Genomic DNA, 21772 nt, shown 5'->3' on the forward strand with positions numbered 1-21772 from the left:
TTTTACCTTCAAAAGTTTAACTGATAGTAATTACCAGACATTAATAAAAGCACCAATATTACAAATTAAATAATATCAGTCATCCTAAGATTGTTACAGGAAAAAATTACAAACTCACTGATGTGTGCTGAAGACTTACTGCTACTAGTAACTTTCATTGTAAAATACCATGATTTGATAAAAACTGCTGACTTTACTGAATAATTAAGTAACAGTCTGATCTGTTAGTCATTGTACAGCTGATAACAATCATTTTCCTACATGTGTGTACGATGAAAAAAGTGAAATGTATTATATCCTAATCAGTATGACTTCCATATGTACTAAGCTATACATGTATTTATTCTACAGATCATAAGCTATACACGTATTTATTCTACAGATCATAAGCTTATATGTCATGTATTTATTCTACAGATCATAAGCCGTACATGTATTTATTCTACAGATCATAAGCTTATATGTCATGTATTTATTCTACAGATCATAAGCAGTACATGTATTTATTCTACAGATCATAAGCTATACATGTATTAATGCTACAGATCATAAGCTATCTATGTATTTATTCTACAGATCAGTCCAAAAGAAGACAAAGAAGAGAAGAGAAAGAGTGACTCCATTGATGATACCTTAGACAATGTTATTGCAGCTGCCAGGAGAGTTGCTGGTGTCACACTACCAGATGGAACACCTCTCAAGAAAAAACGAGGAAGAAAACCAAAATATCTGAAAGAAATGGAAGCTGCAGCTGCTGAGGCAGCAAGTAAAGCAACAGCAACACAGACATCAACTGCAACTACACCAACAGCATCTGGAACAGTACCTGTCAAAAAGAAGAGGGGAAGGCGTCCTGGAACTACAAGGAAGAAACTTGCAGAGATGAAAGCAGCTAAATCCATCACAGCTGAAGTAAGTAGATTTCTCCAGTAGGTGTGTCATAATATTTAGAATATTAAGATGTATGGATAAGTGTATTCGATTCCATTGTCTTCCCATGTCAATCCTCTATCTCCCAAGTTGTATTTATTTCTATGGTTTGTGTATGGAGCCTGGTAGAAAGAGGATTAATTTGTAGAGTGTTGTCGTAAACTCAGCCACTATGATCACCACACTTATTTGGAATTCTTAAGTAGTAAAGGTGACAATCATGTAGAAGAAGGAATTACAATTACGTGCAGATCACAGTATAATGCATGTGCTTATGTGGATTAATATTTTTTCAGATCAGACACTGAATCAGGATTGTAATTGTTGTAACTTATGTTGCATTTCATGTAGATGTCACAAGACTTTGCAGAAATGCAAGAAGATGAGAATCCGTTGGTGATTGACACGTCAATCATCAGTGATGCCATACAATCAGCAACCAATGGGAATAGTGAAACCAATGACAGTGAATGCAGCAATGGTCATTGCAGTGGCAACGGATGCAGTAGTAGTACCAGTACTAATGGTAGAAATGGAAGTCGTGGCGGTGGTGGTGCTGGCGCATCAAGGAAGGAAAACGTGTGTCAAGTTTGTGAAAGGCCAGGAGAGTTGTTACTTTGTGAAGGTCAGTGTTGTGGAGCGTTTCATTTGGACTGTATTGGACTTCAACAGATGCCTGCTGGAGTGTTTAAATGTGATGAATGTATTTCAGGTAAGGGCTTTTAATTTTGATCAAACTTTATTTATGTTAGCATCTCTGGACAGTTCCAGAGTTTATAGCCAGTTTGTAGAGCTTCTGGGTGCACGTTAAATTTTGTTGTCTTAAGTGGTCAGGAACTTAAAGACAAACTCTTTTGAAACCTGAAAATAAAAGAGTTGAAAATATGTATGAGAGTGTTTCCTCTTTTCTGTTACGTATCTTTGTTTGCATATGTTTGCTTTGATCTCTCATATGGTTAAATTAAAAAGAAAGTGAGGAGAAATAAGAGTCGAAATTCATCAGCTGACCTAAGTTCTTTTATTGCAAGTTCTTTTTCATTATTTTCACACAGTTTTGTATGTTCATACTGATTAATTCTTCTAAACAAGCAAGACACAGCAGTGACTTCGGGGTGACAATACACCTTTAGTGCTGTATACATAAAGTTTACTTGTCACAATAGCAAAATACGTTTACATGCTCTCATTGATGAACAGTTTACTTAGAAGTTAACGTTGCTTATAGATTGATGTCCATTCTAATTGTCTATATCATTTTAAGTACAATTTGTGTCATCGTGGAGTGTACTGTCAGTATATAAATATGAGACATTTTGGTTGATAAGTCTATGTTTCATTTTACAGGTGTTCATTCATGTTTCATCTGTACTAAAAGTGATACTAGTGTCAAACGTTGCTCAGTAGCACTTTGTGGCAAATTTTATCACGAGGAATGTTTGAAGAAATGGCCTCTGACCAGGTTTGATGGGAAAGGTGTGACGTGCCCGCTGCATACATGCCAGGCCTGCTCAGCTGATAACCCTAGGAATTCAAGAGCTAACAAAGGTTAGTATCACAATTCCCATGGTGGCAAACTTGTATCAAAGTTTGGTTGGAAAAGACATGATATTTGGTCAAATCATAAGGGTTTTAAAGAGGACTGCTAGAAGAGATGAAACTTTCTTCTCCTTTGGAGTTGGAAAGATAGCTTTTGTTATGAAAGATCTTGCATCTAGTGAATTGTGGGTTATTTGGAATGTTATCCAATATTCAGATGGGCAAATGAAAATACAAAGGAATAAAAGACAATTTGTGAGATGTTTATGGATAAGCTCCATCCCAGAGATGAATATTTTACTATACAAAGTTTGATTTGATGTGTGTTGATTGACGAAGTGTTTACATCTCATTAAATACCAATACAATGGGTATTCTTATCGGAAACTACAAAGGAATGTAACTTTACTACAGATTGTGTAACCGCTATTTGCTAGTTACATGAATATAAATTCTGATGACTATCTATTTACAGGTCGTTTGACGCGCTGTGTTCGGTGCCCAACTGCTTACCATGCAGGAGATGGATGCATCGCAGCAGGAAGTATTGTCTTGGCATCCAATGCCATTGTATGCAGTAAACACTTTCAACCAGTAAAGACACAGAAACACCATTCTCATGTCAATGTCAGTTGGTGTTTTATGTGTTCAAAGGGTAGGTTTGATTTACAGTGTTGTCCCAGCACATCAAGTAAACATCCTGACATTCACTCTGACTCTAGTCTGTATGCATTTCAAACTCTCAACATTTCTCAAGCAGTGCCAAAGAAATAATGAACCATTACTGTCAATCCTTCTCTGTGTTTCAACATCTAGGTTTAAAATATTAGACATCAAGACCATGTTTTCCCGAACAGGGCTTTGTTAGACAGACCACATATCTTTTTCATCACCCAGTCTGTAACCTGGCCATACCTAATACGGTATTTTCAATTGCCAAGCTTTAATTCATTCATCCATCTTTCTCTTCCACCAGTATGACTGTTTTAGCGTTAGAATTGAAACATACTAAAGTATTCTTTCGTCCTACTGCATTTTTGTAATAATTTTTGCATTCAAAGTGAAGGTGTCAATATGAGGATGTTTACAAATTTACTGTTACATGGGAATTTCATACATCAGCTGACAGCAGTTACAGCTGACTGTCCTCCACAACTGCCTTTTATGATGCTATTATCCAAAAATTCATGTAGTCATTTTATGATTAAAATAACTTGTTTTCAGAAGCTCTTGAAATAATGTATTGTTCAAACAACACAATTTTTTTTACAGGTGGCAGTCTAATGTGTTGTGAAAGTTGTCCAGCGGCATTTCATCCTGAGTGTATTGGCTATGATGAGATACCTGAAGACAGCTGGTATTGTAGAGATTGTACAAATGGTAAACGACCCCAGTATGGTGATATTGTCTGGGTCAAATTAGGAAACTACAGGTATGTTTTTCTGACTGCTAATCACCCTTTTCCTACTCATCCAATGCTGCTTTGCCATCCTTTGACAAATACCTTCTCTTCTTTATCCTTTACCCTTGTACTATACTATGGTCTGGTGTTGTAATCGTTTCGAAAGTTTGATTCACTTGATTACATAACACTACGATCATTCCAATTGGTCAATGTAGAAAATACAAATCATTCTCTGAAATTGGAAATTTCTAGAACCTGTTATTGTGAGCATTGCCAGAAATAACTACCGAAGTTTTACATTCTCACTTGTTTTGTTTCTAACAGCTATTGATCAGTTGATGAATCCAGTAGATAGGACTACAAGTAGCCTCATTGAGTCTAGCATTTAGGGACAGGATCAAGGATGACTACACATAATTAATGTGCTAGCTTTACCAGGCAGGGCTCGAAATTAACTTTTTTCCCTGGTAGTCCACTTGGGCTACCATTTTCTGAAGTTTGTAGCCCAGTGACAATGGCTGGTAGCCCATGCATTTTGTAGTTTAGGGATAATTTTTTCCCTTAACTAGGCAAGAAAAGACCTATTTTTTTAGCTCACATTTGGTTATACCAATGTGAGTTTATCGTATAAGCTGAAGTCGATGGCGTCTGTATGTATGTGTGTATGTATGTATGTATGTATGTATGTACGTACAGTATGTCCGTCAACATCAAAAACACGCAAACCGCTGCACGTTTCAGCTTTGTATTTGGTGCGTGGATGCATCCTGGGCTATAGATGGGATTTTGTTCAAATGAAGTCTGCATTGCCAAAATTATGCAAATGAGCTTACAAAATGTGAAAATGGTCAAGTATTAATATCTTGAGGACCGCTGTTTTGATTGCTTTGAAAATTTGTGTGCAAGTACCTTAGGTGAACCTTATACAGTTTTATGAATATTGTGAAGATATCCTTAATTTTGTATTTTTGCTGAATTTTTTGGTGATTTTTCTCATTTTCAGTAAAAATTCTTCTCTGAAACCGCCAGCCCAATCGCTCTCAAATTTGGGTTGGATCTTTGCGAAGGTGTTACTCTTCTAATTTGTTGAAATTATGACTAAAATTGGGAAAATTACTATTTTGGAGCAATTTTGTCATTTTTGGTCAAAAAATCTTAATCAGTATTTTCTTTTAAAACCCCTGGACAGACAGCTTTTGCATTTGGTACACAGACGTACAGAGATGACAATAGTTAGATATGTGGAAATTGTCCTGAAATATACAAATTTGAATTTTTAAGACAATATTGTCATTTTTGGTCAAGAAAACTTGTTCTCAAAATTACTTGTTTGATAGCTTTGTAATTTGGTATAAAGTCTGAAGGGATGTTTTAGATAAATTTTCTGCTCAAAGTGTTGGAAACCCCCAAATTTGTATATTTTAGGCAATTTTCTCTGTTTGTGACCTTAAATGACCTACACCAACCAAGGATATGTTGTGAGACAGTTTCGAAGGCTGTGAACATAATTTTGTCATATTTGGTATCAATTTGTAGGAAAATTTGATCCAGAAAACAAGCGAGGTGAATTTTTTCATTGTGGACCAATTTTTGCAACTTTTCTATGTAAGACATACAAGAACTGATGAGAAATTTGGATCCAAGATAATTCCAGATGTTGTAATCACCACCCACAGTGGAAGGCATTTCACTATCTGTAACTAACTTAAGTGCTGTTTACATTAGAATGATAACACTCATGGCATTAATTAAAAACTTCCCAAGGTTGTAAATATATTTCCTGTCATCTGGCGTTATGTAATACCAAGGGATGGAACATTTGATATTCAGGAGGGGGTAGGGTCTAGAAGATTGATGAGGTAGCATTACTTTTTTACCAGATCCCTTGTACATTTTTTTACCCACTCCCACCTTTTCTTTTTATCAAACCTTCTCTGTATATTTTTTGTTGTTGACATTTGCTTATGTATTTAGGATCTGCTTGTCCCATTGCTATAGAAGTTGATATGCATGTTCCTAAAGATGACCTCCAGTACCAAAGTTGGAGACCTTATTTGCTTTTGTCATTCTTGTTTTCCTGATTTAAATATTTCTCAAATGGACCAATTCAAACCGAATGTGAGCACACTGTCCTTGATGGTATTTTTCAAGATTCTGCCCAATAAAGTAAATTTTCTGTTCATTTGCTGTGAATACCAAAAGGAAACCAGTAATAGGGTATGAATTGGACAGCAGTGACACTCAAAAGTTTGGTGACATATTGATAACGTGTTTCATACTCAGAGTTGTATGCAAATTTTGATAGTTGCCATGACAATGACTTTCTCTCAGCAGGGCTAAAAATAGAGATTTGGCTTTCTGTGCAGGGGAGGAGACAATAATTTCTGTGTAACTATGATTGATAAATTATTATCTAAATGTAGTGAAAATGCTTTTTCATTGGCCGTCATTTCCTGTGCCTGTCAATTAAGTACATCAGTTCAGATATTGAAACTTTGTTGCAAAATTCCATCGCCCTGTTGTCTTTGCAATTTTCATAACAAAGTTATCATATGGCCTTTCTGTGTCCAGCTAGCTTGCTGGGTTTGACTGCATTCAACTCGTCGGAGTCGTCCCAAAGTGATGGACATTGCATGCCAAATTCTAGTTCTGACTGAATTTCATGTCCCAGGCTATGGTAGTCCATGTGGGCTAGCATTTCATGGGTTTTGGTAGCCCCAGGGAAAAGTTGGTAGTCTGTGGACGCGGGACTACTGCTAATTTCGAGCCATGTATGGCTATATCCTGTCATACACTGAAAATATCTCCATGAGTTGTCTTCAACTTACATGCAATTTAGTATTTTATGAATTATGATGGAAAACTCTACTGAACAACATTTGTATGGTAACACCCAATGTTATCTTGTGACAAAATATTTTAATTCAGGGAGGAATTGATCTTGTAATACACAAAATACAGTATGCAAAGGTTTAAACAACATTTTTGTAAGTTTCAGATGTGGCATCAAAGTATAATTTCTACTGTATTCTATAAATTAAACCAAGTTGTTGATAGTGAGTTTGTGTCCGTAATTTAAGAAGTGTGACTGCAGGGCTTTCTTCCCACACACACTGTAATCCGCTACGATCATCATGATGTTAAATAGATATATTTTGTTTTTCCTTCAAAAGGTGGTGGCCAGCTGAAGTATGTCATCCCAAATACATTCCGATCAATATTCAGGAAAAACCACATCAAGTTGGAGAATTTCCAGTCAGATTCTTTGGCTCACACGACTACTTCTGGACACATCAAGCCAGAGTCTTTCATTTTCAAGAGGGTGATAAAGGTAGCAAAGACAGTCACTGTGCCAAGGGTCTAGCTGCTGTCTTCAGACAAGGTAAGCAAGGCAAGGCATTACTCTCCATAATGAGCTGTGTCTGCATACCCAACTCTCTATGGAATAGTTGTCAGCATTAAGGTCTGAAATGAGAATTTTCTGCCATATCATGATTTAAATATAGTCTGCCGTAATTCAGCTTATGACTGTGAAATAGGTTCGCCGTGGAATTCCAATGGACCATGGTACAACCAAACCCACGTGCGCAAAAGTGCATAGAATATCATGTATTTCCATACCTACTTGTACTCATGAATGGGTTTGTACTGCCATCATGTAATCATTTAGGCATAATGAGGCTGTAGAACACAAAGCATCCTTTTTATTGCGGGTGAGCACCATTAACAAATATGTTTGAACTCATCTAAATTTTGGATGTGCCGTATAGGGCACAGTATGACATAAGACAAGTGTACAATGCATCCTCTAGGATGCATCCTTTAGATAAGTATTCCACTTGTAACAGTTTGATGTCCAAATGGCAGAAATGCTGTTTTGTAAGAAAAAAATAATGGATGCGCAAAGTTAGTTACAGAGAATGTTGTGAAAAATGATTTGATAAACTGCAACAGTTAGTTTCAAAATGAATAATTTTGTCATATCTTATGATTGTGTACAGCATTGGAGCAAGCCACTGTAAAATTTCAAGAATGGAAGAAAGCTAAAGAACAACGTGTTGCAAAAGATTTGGAGAACAGCGAAAAGAAACCAGCACCATTTAAATTCATTAAGGTATGCCAAGTCTTATATGTCTTCTTTCATTGTAAAGTATATCTGTCAGTAGAACAACGATCCCACTTCTTTCTTGACAATTTCTTAGCTAACTAAACCACTTCAAACTCTTTAGCTACTAAATTACCTGGTAGGCTTTGTTCTTATGTACCTGTCTCATTTTCCACAGATGCATTCTGATAATTAGATTTCAAGCTAATTAGCGAGGTGAGTAGTTGGTATGGTAATATCAGAGTATTGCTTGTATCTTGTATTTGCTATGTCAAAGTCAATCACCGCCTGCTTTCCATCCCTCAGGTGTTATATCAGACAATGAAGACACTATGTCTAGTCTGGTATTACTCCCACACACGCTTGCCACAGCTGTGACTTTGCTGTATTTAAGGAGAGAAGTAACGGTATATCATATGTTTGACGTAAGCTATCTGTGTGTTTTTGCAGGTTTACATTCAGTGCTGTTTTCTGTTGTCTTCTTTTTTTTCTGCAGACCAATAAGCCAGTAGGTAAAGTACAAATGCCACAATTTGATATCACTCAATGTACACCATGTGAATGTAAACCAGATATGAAAAATCCTTGTGGACCAGATAGTGACTGCCTTAATCGCATGCTGCTTATAGAATGCCATCCACAAGTTTGTCCAGCGGGAGAAAAATGCCAAAATCAACGTTTCCAGAAAATGCAATACCCAGAGTGCGTCCCCTTCAGAACTTCTGAGAAAGGCCGTGGCTGGGGATTGAAAACAAAAGTTGCCATTAAGAAGGTGTGTCTTTGAAAATGTTATAGAGACATATGACAATATGTAAATGTAAATGAATGTTTCTGTGAAAGCAATTGGCACCAGGGATGAGCAAGTCATTTTGAGATACACTAGTCAATGGACTTGGAGCCAAATTGACTACTTGCCCAGCCATGATTTGTACAAGCCCAATAGATACCAGCGGAATAATTCAGTAGTCCATCAGGCTAGTAGTAGGAATAACTGCCTGCCAGGTCATTAATAGAAATAGCCCAAGAAATAGCCCATGAGCTGCACAAGTGGATTTGCTCATCCCTGTACTGCTATGCATTGAAAGTTCTGTTTCAGTAAGTCGTCTTTAATAAAATGAACACAATCTTATGGAATAAGTGCCACTTTTACATATTTTGATGGCCGAAACATATCAAGCCTTTGTGAACGTTTGATATCTTGAAATCTTGTATTCAGTAAGGAAAAACTTCTGAAAAAATTAATTTGAGGACAATTGTGTCATTAAAAGTATTGTTTGATTACTCAGAAACTCAGTATGCAAATGTGCATAAGCAGTTATACATGTATCTGCAGTGTAGAGATATGAATGACCAGATTTCTTGTTTTCAATGACTATTGTCAGTGTATGGTATCTGAAGCAACATTATTAACCTGTTCAGCCCAAATCCCTGTAAACAGGTTCACAGTCACCATTGAGAACAATGGGTTTGGGCCAAACCATGGGGTGGAAAGGGTCCATTGAAGTGTTAATTACACAATGTGTTCTTCAGGCATTTTTAGAACAAATGTATATATTTACAGTCTTTCTGAGTTCAGTTTTGCATCTGATCCACAGCACACGCATGCCAGTCTTGATGCAGAAAGTAATCTATGTCTTGTCTTGATTCATTCTTAGGGTGACTTTGTGAATGAGTATGTTGGTGAGCTTGTTGATGATGAAACCTGTCACAAGAGGATTCATAACTGCCACTCAAAGGATGAGGATAACTTCTACATGTTGACATTGGATAAAGATCGTATTATTGATGCCGGACCAAGGGGAAATCTTGCCAGGTTTATGAATCATTCCTGTGATCCTAATTGTGAAACATCAAAGTGGACTGTCAATGGAGATACTAGAGTGGGTCTGTTTGCTTTGAAGGATATCCCACCAGGTAAGACTAATTTTCTCATCAATCATGTTTTTCATTCTATTTGTCTTTGTTTCAGTAACTAACTGTACAGCTTCCCAAGCATCCATTTCCTATCATAAAAGAAACAAATGTTCTAGAACTCCTTAAGTCAGTTTAAGCTCCTATGATTTCAATTGCATATTGTTTTTCGTGTGAATTATAACATATTTACAGCAGTTTTGCTTTATAAGCAAAAGATATATTACAATAACAAAAATGTATTTCCTGTCTACCCATACTATGGACTGAAGTCATATTTTTGTGACAAACTTTTGGGGGCAAAAGAGGATCACAGTTACAGCTTCTTTTCAATTCAAAGCTATTCTACCAGCAGTGAGGAAATGGGAACCTAACAATTTCTACAGTTTGTTCTGCTGTGTATTTGGAAATAACAATGTAACTAAAGACTATATAATGTTCAAATTAGAAATGTTCCTCATAGTGAATTACCCAGCAGATCAATCTAATTTTCTTCCTTTGTCATTTTACAGTTTTATTCATACATTTTCAAGGAGTGCAAAGTTTGTAACATTTTAGGATACTTCAAATCTTCTATAGGAAAATGATCAAAATCCCATTTATTGAAATTTATTACATCTTATGTGAAACGTAAATTCGAGTCTGTTTAAATATTAGTAACAGCGACTCAAATTTGTGGAGAATATTTTTATGGAGTCTGATAGTATTAACACTTCATGTTTTGTTACAGACTCTGAATTAACATTCAACTATAATTTGGATTGTCTGGGAAATGAAAAGAAGAAATGTGAATGTGGTGCCAAGAATTGCAGTGGATATATTGGAGTCAGACCAAAGGTAAAGATAGATGTAGACTTACATTATACCTGCAAGTATTCAGATAATCCACCACACAGAAATAGGGAAATCCAGGTTCAGGAACATATTGCAGTATGAGTATACTTGATGATTTTCCATAGTCAAAGTTTCTGTTTGCTAGCTTGCTTAATTTGAACTCAGAATTTAGAGAAAAATGACAATCATTTTATCCAAACTGAAAACAATTACTGGTCATATTCATATTCCTATTCTCAGTATTTTACACATGATATTGCTCCTTACATCACCAGTTCTCAGTAAGATTAGCCATCATGAGCATTAACCAAATATTAAGCTATCAGGGATGAATGTTTTCTATGTCTAATCACAGTGAAATACAAAAACTGTAGTTTTTGGTAAATTTTCATCAGAGCTCATCAACATTGATTTTCTGAGCCTCTATACCTATGTATTGCAACCACAGTGTGCTTCTGTATTAACTGTGGATGCTGGTGGTGTAGTTTTCACAACATGTGTTTTTGTCGTCAGATGTTAACTGAAGAGAAGCAGAAGAAGAAGAAACGGAGAAAGTACAGGAGGAAGCTAGTGAAACAAAATCATGAGGATGAATGTTTTCGATGTTATGAAGGTGGAGAATTGGTGATGTGTGACAAGAAGCCATGTCCTAAAGCTTATCATCTCAAATGTTTAAACCTAACCAAACCACCATATGGTAAGTTATCTTTTAGTGTATTTGCTATGTGCTGATGGGTATTCATGTAGAGTAGTTGAACAGGAAACTGAATGGCTAAGAGTAACATTATGCTTTGTGCTTTGATGTTGTTTACTAAATTAGGTTAGTAGTAATGTTTAACCTGTCCCATATGATGCCTTTACAATTATGTCTTGATCAGAGAAATTTGTTTTATAACATATTTCTTTGATATATTTTTATAGATCTCATGAAACTTTTTCATAATATTTCTTTAGACATATTTTATGACCCACTCTCATGTCAAATATTACAAATTAATCAACAGTCGCTGAATTTCAATATTAAAAACTTTGTCAATTATAACTTATGGTGTACTTTACATTCCATTTATTCTGTCTTTGAAATACAGTACATAGTTCATCAAAAGTTACAGCTAGTGTCCCTTTGATGGTACAAGGTGTGGATTAAATACAACAATAACACAACAACATAGCAAACCTTCACTTACCATCATGTATGTTTTTTTTACTGTAGGAAAATGGCAATGTCCATGGCACCACTGTGATGAATGCGGAAAACCTTCGATGAAATTGTGTGTTGATTGCCCCAATTCCTACTGTGATAGCCATGCTGAAGGACGGATAACTGAAGTCAATGATAAAATGTACTGTCATGAACATGATCTAGATAGTGTATCATCTAGTGATCAAAACAGCAAAGATATGTCATCATCAGCAGAAGACAGTGCAAATAGTGCAAAGGCCTCACCAGCATCTCAGTCAGAAACGTTATAGCCATTACCTCCTACTGCTTAACAACAACAACTGCTCTCATGTCTGTACAAATGCATTTTCCCCGTGTCCTTAGTACCAGTTTATGGTTTTCGGAGTACTCTCTGGTGTTTGCAAGGATCTTTCATGTTTTAAAAGGCGTTCTTCATATCTTTGTAATTATCATAATTTGTTCAATATGTTGAGCTTTTAAAAATTTGATTTGTTATATAAAAGTGACAAGGTTTTAAAAGTTGTTTCGTTTCAGATTTAGGTTTTTTCTTGTGTTTTGCCAAAATTGTTTCGTGGTATTATTGACTGCCATCGTATGAAATAATCTGAGCAGGAAATAAACATTTTTATAAGATATTTTCATGGAAACTAAAACTGGTAACATTGAGTAAGGTTGAAGAAGTAAGGTAAATGCATGGCATAATAGAAACTATGCAAAACCTTACATCTGTTACTTCTGTCTTTTGGCATTGTGTCACACTTACGGTACTTTGAGATGGGTTTTTACGCTGGTCAGTATACAGGTGTGTTTTCAAGTCCCAGAGAGTGTGAAAAATGATGAAATAGGTAGTGATCTGATAGTGATACAACAAAATTGGATGTCAGAAATAGGCAGTCCTAGGATGATCAGCAGGTTTCAGTGTCTATGGAATCTAGATCCCACCTGAAAATATCTTATGGCAAGTCTGTGCCATCACCTTTGCCCTACTTAAGTTCTGCTTCAGTGAGCTAATAAAAAAGAGTTCATTTTTGTTTTGTTTTTTGAAATGAGGCAGTGTATGTTTTACTTCCAAGTTTTTAATTTGACAAAGTAATTCATTGTACAGCTAGCCAGAGTTTGTAGGAGTAGGTATTACTTAGTGGTAGACATATTTTTATACTTACCTGTTCGGTTGTTCATTGATGATACTGTTAAACTGTTGATATTTAATTGGTATTCTAGAACCAACCATGATGGAATAAGCTGTTGGTGGACTCAATATTTAAAAAAACAAATAAACAAAAAATCTTAGCATGCGGTCAAGGGTACTTCCAAGGCAGGGTGGTACTATCATTAAATCCAGTTTCGATTCATACTGTCATTTGCATATAATGGCGCTGTGTTAATTGTACAGACCTAGATCACATGTAGGTTCCATCAGTATTTATCCTCGTTCAGTCCTCTGTATTTCATCACTAATTATAAAATTGTTTTGTTTTTGTTTGAAATGAATATAAATGTGATGCCTAAAGTCAACACTCTAAACCATGAAGTACCTTTAACAACATTCTTGATGAAGACGTGAAATGATTAACCTTGGATATCTTGTACGGAGATGCATTGTCTGTAAAGATGATCTCAGGTCAATGGTTTCACCTACTTCATTCACCCTAGATGGATGAGAATATAGAGGACTGAATTTGGAGATTCTGACTGCAAGTGATCTGCATCTGTTTTCACTACATTCAGCTAAAGTCAGTGAAAATGTAATTGTGTACCTCCTCAAGAAACCGACAATATTCTTATTGAGCCCAAGAGAATTTCAGTCTGTACTTATACTAAGGATTTGATGAGTGTGTTCCACTACTCAAATTCAACGAGTGATGTAGTCAAATTTTGAAAAATGTTTGCACTTTCAAAGTTTTTACATTATGTAACATTGGTCAAAATTCGACAGCGTTTACATGCAGTCAAAATTTGAACTGTGCAAGGTGAGCCAAAGCCAAGCAGTGTACCATTAATCAAAATCAACATTGCACTTGATGTATATCAAGTCCAAATGTGACCAGCATGTATAACATCAGTGAAAATCTTGGTCTCTAATGTTACTCACAATTTGATGAGTGTTGTTAACATAAAGTCTGATGATTGTGTTCTGTGAATGAAAACTAGAGGTATGCACTGTAAACTCCAATAAGGGATGAACCATTAGATCTTTGCAGGGCTTTGTCTAGATGTTGGCAGGCTAATTTTGCTTTGTTTCTTTCCAACTTTTCAATGATTTTTTTCAGATTTTGCTCAGCAGGCATTAATTTTTCCCTCCAATTTACACACTCATTTCAACTGACCTCCTTGTGAATGTTCAAAAAGGGCAGCATAGCAGCAGTTTGTTTTTAGTACTTTTTTGGCTCTGTTTCCTGTATTTGCCTTCCCCCCTCTAAAGATCTAATGGTTCATCTCAAAGTGTATACAAGTCAAAATTGATCAGTCCTTGCTGTAACTCAAGATTTTCATGTGCACTGTTTAGCACCTTTTTTGAACAGTGTTAACAATATCTCATAATTTGAGACTGGGAACCGTAAATACAAAGTTGTCGATTGTATACCCTCATTCATAACACCAGCCATGTCCAGGGCACTGTCACTATAACTCATACAATGGCATTTTTTAGCAGGCAGGGTCTTTTTGCAGAAATCAAAAAGTAGTTTTGTATAGAGTGCAGCACAGTAAGACCTTTTGACTCCTTCAATCAACTCTGTCAAAGTTTTTGAATTGTGGTTCCCCAAATGGTCTCAATGATCAAGATTTAGAAATATTAACGTTCGATACTCATTAAGGATTTCATTTTAAGTTTGATAAAGAAATTGCAAAATACACACAACTGTTTGTCAATGTTTGCTGTGACTCATTAGAGCTACTTTGTTCCACATTTCAAGTTAGAGGGAACTGTTGAAGCGCATTTTACTTACACTTTTCTATGCCTACATGTACAACATTATGTGATGTGGGAGCTATGAAGTGATATTCTTTATCAAGTGTTGTTACATCAGTAGTTTTTGAAGCATCATTTTGAGCAAACATGGAAGAATGTTATAATGCTAGGTCAACTTTTGTTCTTTGATTTTTTTAAAGTGTACTTTTATTCAAAGACCATAAATAAACAAAAGTCCATGGTAAGTGATCTGAGACTGTGTGCTACTTTATGGTCACTTGCAAGATGTCTGCTGTGTGAAAGTAGACAAGTAGTTCATGGTTGTAAGTTGTGAATGATGTGAAGTGTGGACCAATAAATTAATCAAAATTCATTTCTACAGCAACCGTACTGCGTGGCAAAGCAAATGTGAGGTAAATCGTTGGTATAAGCTATTGCAAAGATTGATTTCAGTAGTGGTGTCTGAGTGCTATTGGTGAGACCATTAAACTTGCTTCAAGTCTGTGGGCGTATATATATCAAAATATATAAATTGAGGGATTGAACAGCAGACCGTCGCGCGAAGTGGTAGGCTGTTGCATAGATCGTGAGGTGAATGCCTTGGCCAGCCAGTAACTCTGCTGCTGAGAGAAGTCGGGCAACTAAGGGCCAGTCTGGAGACAAATGTAATAAACAACAATTCTGATCATTGCAAGGCTCTTGCATTTCATTTTGAAGCAGTATGCGCCTCAAAAGTGAAAGACTTAAACTTTTGCATATACTTTCCGCAAGGAATGTTTCAACCATTCTCTTTCAAAATCAAGAATAAAACAAAGGGGTCACTGTGCAAATTTTGGTACAAGAGAAACAAATTCCCCAAGATTTACGAATAGTTGAAATTCAAAATGGCAGCCATCCCCCAGTTTACTAAATGGAGAAAATTCAAATTTCAAAAAACTACGACCGTGAAAAGTATTCTTACACCGAGAGCTTTAAAATGAACCCCCCACCAAAAGACAGAGATATAAAAAGAATTATAAAAGTTTGAGAATCTAAAAATGTGTCCCTGCGGTGCATTCTACCTTAATATTGTTGCAAGTTGCTTTGTACTGGTCATTTATGCCAAGGGGTCTATGGTTTGACCTCATGTTTGTAATTACATGGCATGTGGTTCCTGCCTCTGTTCACTGTATAATCACATTAGGCTATTCATTGTGTGAGGCATCACACTGTTGTGTGTGAGGGAAAGGCAAAAACACTTGTTCTTATTGTCCCCACTTGATCACCAACAAACATCTATAACGACAGGCGGTCAAAATAGCATCAAGGTACAATGTTGTGTTCATACGCCACAAATTTCCAAATAGAGACTCCTGCAGATGTCAAAATGATATTCAGCTTGCTATCAAATGTGTCATGCTCTTTTGTTTTTCTTTGGTTGGAATTCCAAAAGTTGAAAAGCACAAATGTTGTTGTCTGCCTGAGAGTACAATTTAGCATTTTACTATAGCTAATGAAGAATATGTATGCCCAGGCCACATTACATTGGTGAGTGATCGGTCAAGTTTTGTGCAGTAACTGGGTGTTTATGGTGTAAAAGTGCCATAGATCTATTTTACTCCTCCATTTTGCATCTCCTGTGCTGTTCTTTGTCTTTGTGAATGAGCAATGAGTACTTCAGAGGGGCAGTAAGTAAGCGGGTTTCACTGCTTGCAAGTTTATGGTTACAATTATGGGTTGTAGTTAGTGAGGCAGTTCAAATGAGCATTTCCACTCATTTCAACTGGCTTTCGTTTTAAAAAATGACACTTTTATCTTATAATTTGATGAGTGAAAAGTTTAGGTAAATTGTGTTTGGGAGTAAACACAATAGCACAAATGAACAAGTTGGAAACGGTTACTGTAAAATATGTTGGTACAAGTATGTAGGATTTGCTACGATATAAAGAGAACTTGTAATATCCCAAATTTTAAGAGCGAAAGCAAAGTTCGCTAATTGAATGGAGGTCAAACCCCCCTCCCCCTGTAAATCAACGATTTTCACTTTCTGAACTTATGTGACAATCCGGGACAATCCCTAAATTAGTCATCCTAATTTTTTTTTTGTCTTGTCAAAAACGCCAAACAGAAGTGTCATATTAAGGAATGAATGTACCAAAGAGTTTCAATGTCAGGGTTGGTTTCACTGACAATCCATCTGGACCATCACTTGTACACCACAATGTTCAGGATATGTCACTAGCATTGGGAAACACTACATGTTTTGTTTTGTTTTGACCGAGGTGATCAACATTTCTAGACAATAGCAGAATAGCCTTTCTCCGCATTCATGCACAGACTCAGCTTTCACAAATGCATATCCAAGTCTGTTGTCCAGCTCATTTTGCTAAAATGTATAACGACATGTATAATCAAAATACCGTCAATGACGCTGTACCTTCTCTAATGTGTGGCCAGGTCAGGTAATTGGTTGTTGGCATGGAGTTGTTGGTAAATAGTTGATGATGTAGGGGCATGAGGTGGGATATGGACCCAAAGAACCCTAAAGATGATTAAATACATCAATCAAAAAATTCTAAGCTACAGTATAAACTGCCTAAAGATAGTTCAATGTGGAAAAAAAGTTAAATAATTCAGAAATAAGAATTAACAGTCTAAAATAGTAATGACGCACTTCCCTACTGACCTGAGTGCATGTGAAATACACAACCTGGCATCTGTAAATTAAATGTATACCAAGTGATCATTTTAAGTTACTTTTAACTGTTTTTAATGGATTTTCCAAAGAGTCCTGTGGAAATGATGAAAAACGCTTATCTGGTCTTGTGTTTGTAAAACCTCATGGCTGATAATTGTCATAGTATTGAAAAAAAATTGAAAGTGAAGAAATTACTGTTTTTAATAGGCATATTTTCCTTGAAATACATGACCGTGTAAAGAATATATGCTAAAAGTGTTTAAGAGTAAATTTCTTTTCAAAAAATAATTTAATCTGTGACCAAAGGATTTTTATTCTTTGAGTTTACAAATTCAAACATTGCAATTTGTTCAATCATCTTGTTCAGTGCAAAATTTATAAAATGACTGAAAAATAAAAAAATTGGCAGAATTACAGTCTTTGTGATGTAAAATTATGGGTTGACATCAGGATAATTGTTAATCTGTTCAAAGTACTACTATACTATAATTTAAAAAGAAAAGTTCATGCAGAAACGGTAACATATATTGTCCGCAATGTAGTGTTAATTTTGACTTTACATCAAAATATGCCTTTGCTGGATACCAAATATATAGGGCGAAATATTAAAATCAGCCATGTTCAGCAAAATCCACACAACAGCATTGATCCTTTTCTAATTTGATTTGCTTTGCTTATATGTTATCCTTGTATGACAGTCAGTACAATATGGAACTTGAACACACACAGTGAATAAGTATGCTGTAAATGAAATGGTGTGGCTGCATCCCGGCAGCAATAAGAGTGCCTTTGTCTCTCACCCCTCATTTCCAACCTGTCCCATCCCTGAAAAAATAGTTTGGTCTTATATTTATAATAATAATAATTTCTGTATTTGTTAAAATGTGCGCATCTCAAAAACTTTTGATCATAAACATTTTCATTGTTTTTTATAGCTGACCAGTCAGTTAACCTGTTTATTTTGAATATTTGCGCATTTTTCCTCAGTATTTGACATTTTCAGAATACCTTCTTATTCAATTTGTCATTTTCTAAAAGTTAAAATGCTCCTTTGTGTGGTCAAGCTTTCCACAAGCATCAAATGTGGTACTTCATATATGAATGTCTGCCTCTAGAGGGCGGGCATCATGAACAGTGTTTGTTAGTTATTTCCTCCACATAAACTTCTGATTGTACTGTAAACATAGACCTTTTCCCGGTTATCCCACAATGCATTGCAGTGATATTATCAAACACCGTATATAAGCTCAAAACAGCGAAATCATGCTGATTTGTTTTGAACAACCGATTGTTATAGAAGAATGACACAAAGTTGCAATACCAAGTAATGCCCCGTGTATAATCTAACCATCAGCGACGAAAATATAGGTCAGGGTGTAATCTGCCATAGAGTTCTATGAGTAACGTACCCTGCGTGTACCCTACGGCTAAAAAGTTCTATGCGTAACGTACGCTTTGTATACCCTGGCGCGCACTGCATCATGGAACCGGTAAAAGAACTATTGAACATGGCCGACGTCCGATTTTCCTGTCTAAAACTTTCACTCATTTTCGTTCATATGACTCTGAAACTCCAGGAAACGATTGGGAAGAAAGAGTTATCTTGAAATATTGAGGTACTCGCCGATATTTTGCAAAATTAAATGAGAAAAAATGCAAGGAAAATGCCGACAGGCTTACACAATGACCGTTTTCAGACTCAGAGGCATATGATCATCTGCAGATTATGCAACAGGCCCATATCACGTGAGGCCATGAGGGGATATCCACGCAACTCAGTACCAAACACTAGCGCACACAGAGTGAGCAAACACAAAGTGAGTACCCCTAACATCAGCTCAGTAGTCTGTAATAGATCGTAGTCAACTAAGAACCTTGGAGAAAGGCTTAACACTGTGGCTATGCCGCTAAGTCCCTTTTGATTTTTGTCACAGCTCAAAATCGTTCTCCTGCACCTCAACCTGAACCATGAACACCCCCACCAGTTTATGATATGACCCATCACAATGGCATGACGTCAACGGATCTTGACAGACGGAAGTATTGACAGACGGAAGTAGTTGACACCAGCATACTGGTTTTTCAACTCTAATACCTTCTCTGTCTATAAATAGACACGAGAAGGTAAAAATCAAAGTAGCACATGGCAGTTAAATGCATGTACGGATTGCACTCGGCCATGATTACGGCACCAGTGATGCGGCACATGTTTTGAGGCTACTTTGTCCGAGAATGGCCTTTTTTTTAGCCCTTGAGAGTGTATGTGTTGAAATACTACCTTCATTAACCAAAACCTTGACCATGCTTTAGGCTGAGTTCACAAATGTTTGGTTGGGGTGGAAAATTTAGGGGTCGAAGAGGGAGATTTGAACAGTTTACATTGGGTATTGGGGAACCGTGAAAATATATTGTTCCCTAGTTTTTTTTATTTTTCATTTTTCTGATTCCACAATTTGATGGGCAATTCAATAAAAAACATTGCATTGTCATCAAACACTCTAATGTTGCATAATTAAACAACGAATTCTGGAATCATTTAATGGCATTTCATTACTTTTATTATTTGAAAAAATCTAAAATAGTACGGCTACCATTGAATTTTCCTGAAAAAAACAAGTGGGACAGAGGGTGCAACTGTTGATTTTTTTTTCGACACTCTATTCAATGTGTCAAGTACAGTTTCTTGCTGTCTCCCTACAGCATGCTGAAACACACAATATTCAACTTGTGAACATTAATTTTGTAATCTATACTAAACATATATACACACTGTTTGAAAGCTGATTACTGAATGGTTCAACATGCTATAGGGAGCAGAACAAGAATCAAGTTGATATATTGAATAAAATACTGCCAAAATTATCACATGTAACAGTTACTGCCCAAGTGTATGCCACTGGAATGAGTATGAAAGATAACAATTACAAATCAGCCACTTTTACAGTATCTCAATATATAAGTGATTTACATGTAAATATAAGATAAATACTAAACTGATATAGATAAATATCAGTTGACAGTTGTCTATAAATTTTGCTTGTCTTATACCAGAATGCATGCACTGCAGAAAGAGTTAAAGGGACAAGACAGGGTACGTAACAGACATTTATGTGTTGTGTAATTCTTTGGGCACTGGCAAGTATTGAAAGTTCTATCCACATATACACACATAGTCAGAAAAATTTAGAGCAGAACTGTCTCTTGGGCCCTGCCACACACCTGTGGAACGGTTTACTTCTATTCCTAAATGGTTAAATGTATTTGTCATTTTGCAACAAATACACTGTCCACAGAGAGTATAACCAAGATGTAAATGACCAGTTGCTATGTTAAACGTATTTTTTGTCTCCATTCTGTGTATCAACATCATTTTCTGTCATCTAAATTTTATAAAATCATATTGAAATACTCAACGCTTTTCAAAACAGTCTAAGTATGAATATGCAGCAGTATTTTTGTTATTAAGATGGCCACATTGAAATGTAACTGCCAGCAGTACAAGTGTACAAAAACATGTACCGTTATGCAGGTTTGAGTTGTAGGTGAATACTGAATATTTCAACATATTAGGGTGTAAAACAAGAGTTGGAAATTATATGAAGACGTAAAAATAATGGGAAATAAGATATCAAAATTTTATTTTAACGTTTCGCCTTACAATATGGGGAGATTTGAATATTTTTATCATATAAAAAAGGCTTCCCCTTCTCTTTCTTTCTGAGCCAATGTCATTATTGTGAACACGGCTAATAAATAAATAAATAAAATAAATAAATATACCTCATACGAAATTTTATGTGTATATTATATAATATGATAAGGCGATGAAAACAAGGCGAACGTGTAGATCGTACGCTAAAACTTCATATTTACCGATCATGATATGGGGAAAACAATCCACCAACATGCATAGCAGTGTTTTGCACACAGCCACCAGGGAAAATCCAAAACAAATGATGCAACCTTGGCCTCGATCCGGTGCTGTTTGGTAAGCTACCTTGTTCGCGCCGTTTTCCCTGTCAGAATTATCAACAATCACCAACTTACCAAAATTTGTGTCACTGCTAATTTCTTTATAGTATGTAGAAAGTTAATGGAGGCTGGTCTATGATGATTAAGTTTTTCCGACGAAAATACATTGGGAAAAAAACCGGTAAAATTGTACTGCGATCGCGGGCATGATTTCGCAATTCTCAAAATAGTTGACGTCAATGACAAAAATATATAGGGAGAGATTGTATTCAAGTCATGTGACGAAGATGACACTGGCATACTCGTTC

The 21772-nt window shown here is 36.0% G+C and overlaps 1 protein-coding gene across 4 annotated transcripts in view; it reads left to right on the top strand.

The window, feature by feature from the left end:
- LOC139120796 (histone-lysine N-methyltransferase NSD2-like) overlaps positions 1–15064 on the top strand; it is a 28909-nt gene extending 13845 nt beyond the window's left edge. For all 4 annotated transcript variants that reach the window (XM_070685346.1, XM_070685349.1, XM_070685348.1 and 1 more), the window contains exons 5-16: positions 577–912; positions 1282–1642; positions 2275–2475; positions 2942–3121; positions 3739–3898; positions 7045–7253; positions 7873–7985; positions 8473–8748; positions 9632–9890; positions 10618–10724; positions 11235–11418; positions 11935–15064. In XM_070685346.1, the coding sequence (XP_070541447.1) occupies positions 577–912; positions 1282–1642; positions 2275–2475; positions 2942–3121; positions 3739–3898; positions 7045–7253; positions 7873–7985; positions 8473–8748; positions 9632–9890; positions 10618–10724; positions 11235–11418; positions 11935–12194 (2646 nt within the window). In that variant the 3' untranslated portion in view covers positions 12195–15064. The remainder of the gene's footprint in view (positions 1–576; positions 913–1281; positions 1643–2274; positions 2476–2941; positions 3122–3738; positions 3899–7044; positions 7254–7872; positions 7986–8472; positions 8749–9631; positions 9891–10617; positions 10725–11234; positions 11419–11934) is intronic.
- Positions 15065–21772: the final 6708 nt, after the last annotated feature.

Source organism: Ptychodera flava, chromosome 20 (genome assembly GCF_041260155.1).
Source record: "Ptychodera flava strain L36383 chromosome 20, AS_Pfla_20210202, whole genome shotgun sequence".
Taxonomy (NCBI): Eukaryota; Metazoa; Hemichordata; class Enteropneusta; family Ptychoderidae; genus Ptychodera; species Ptychodera flava.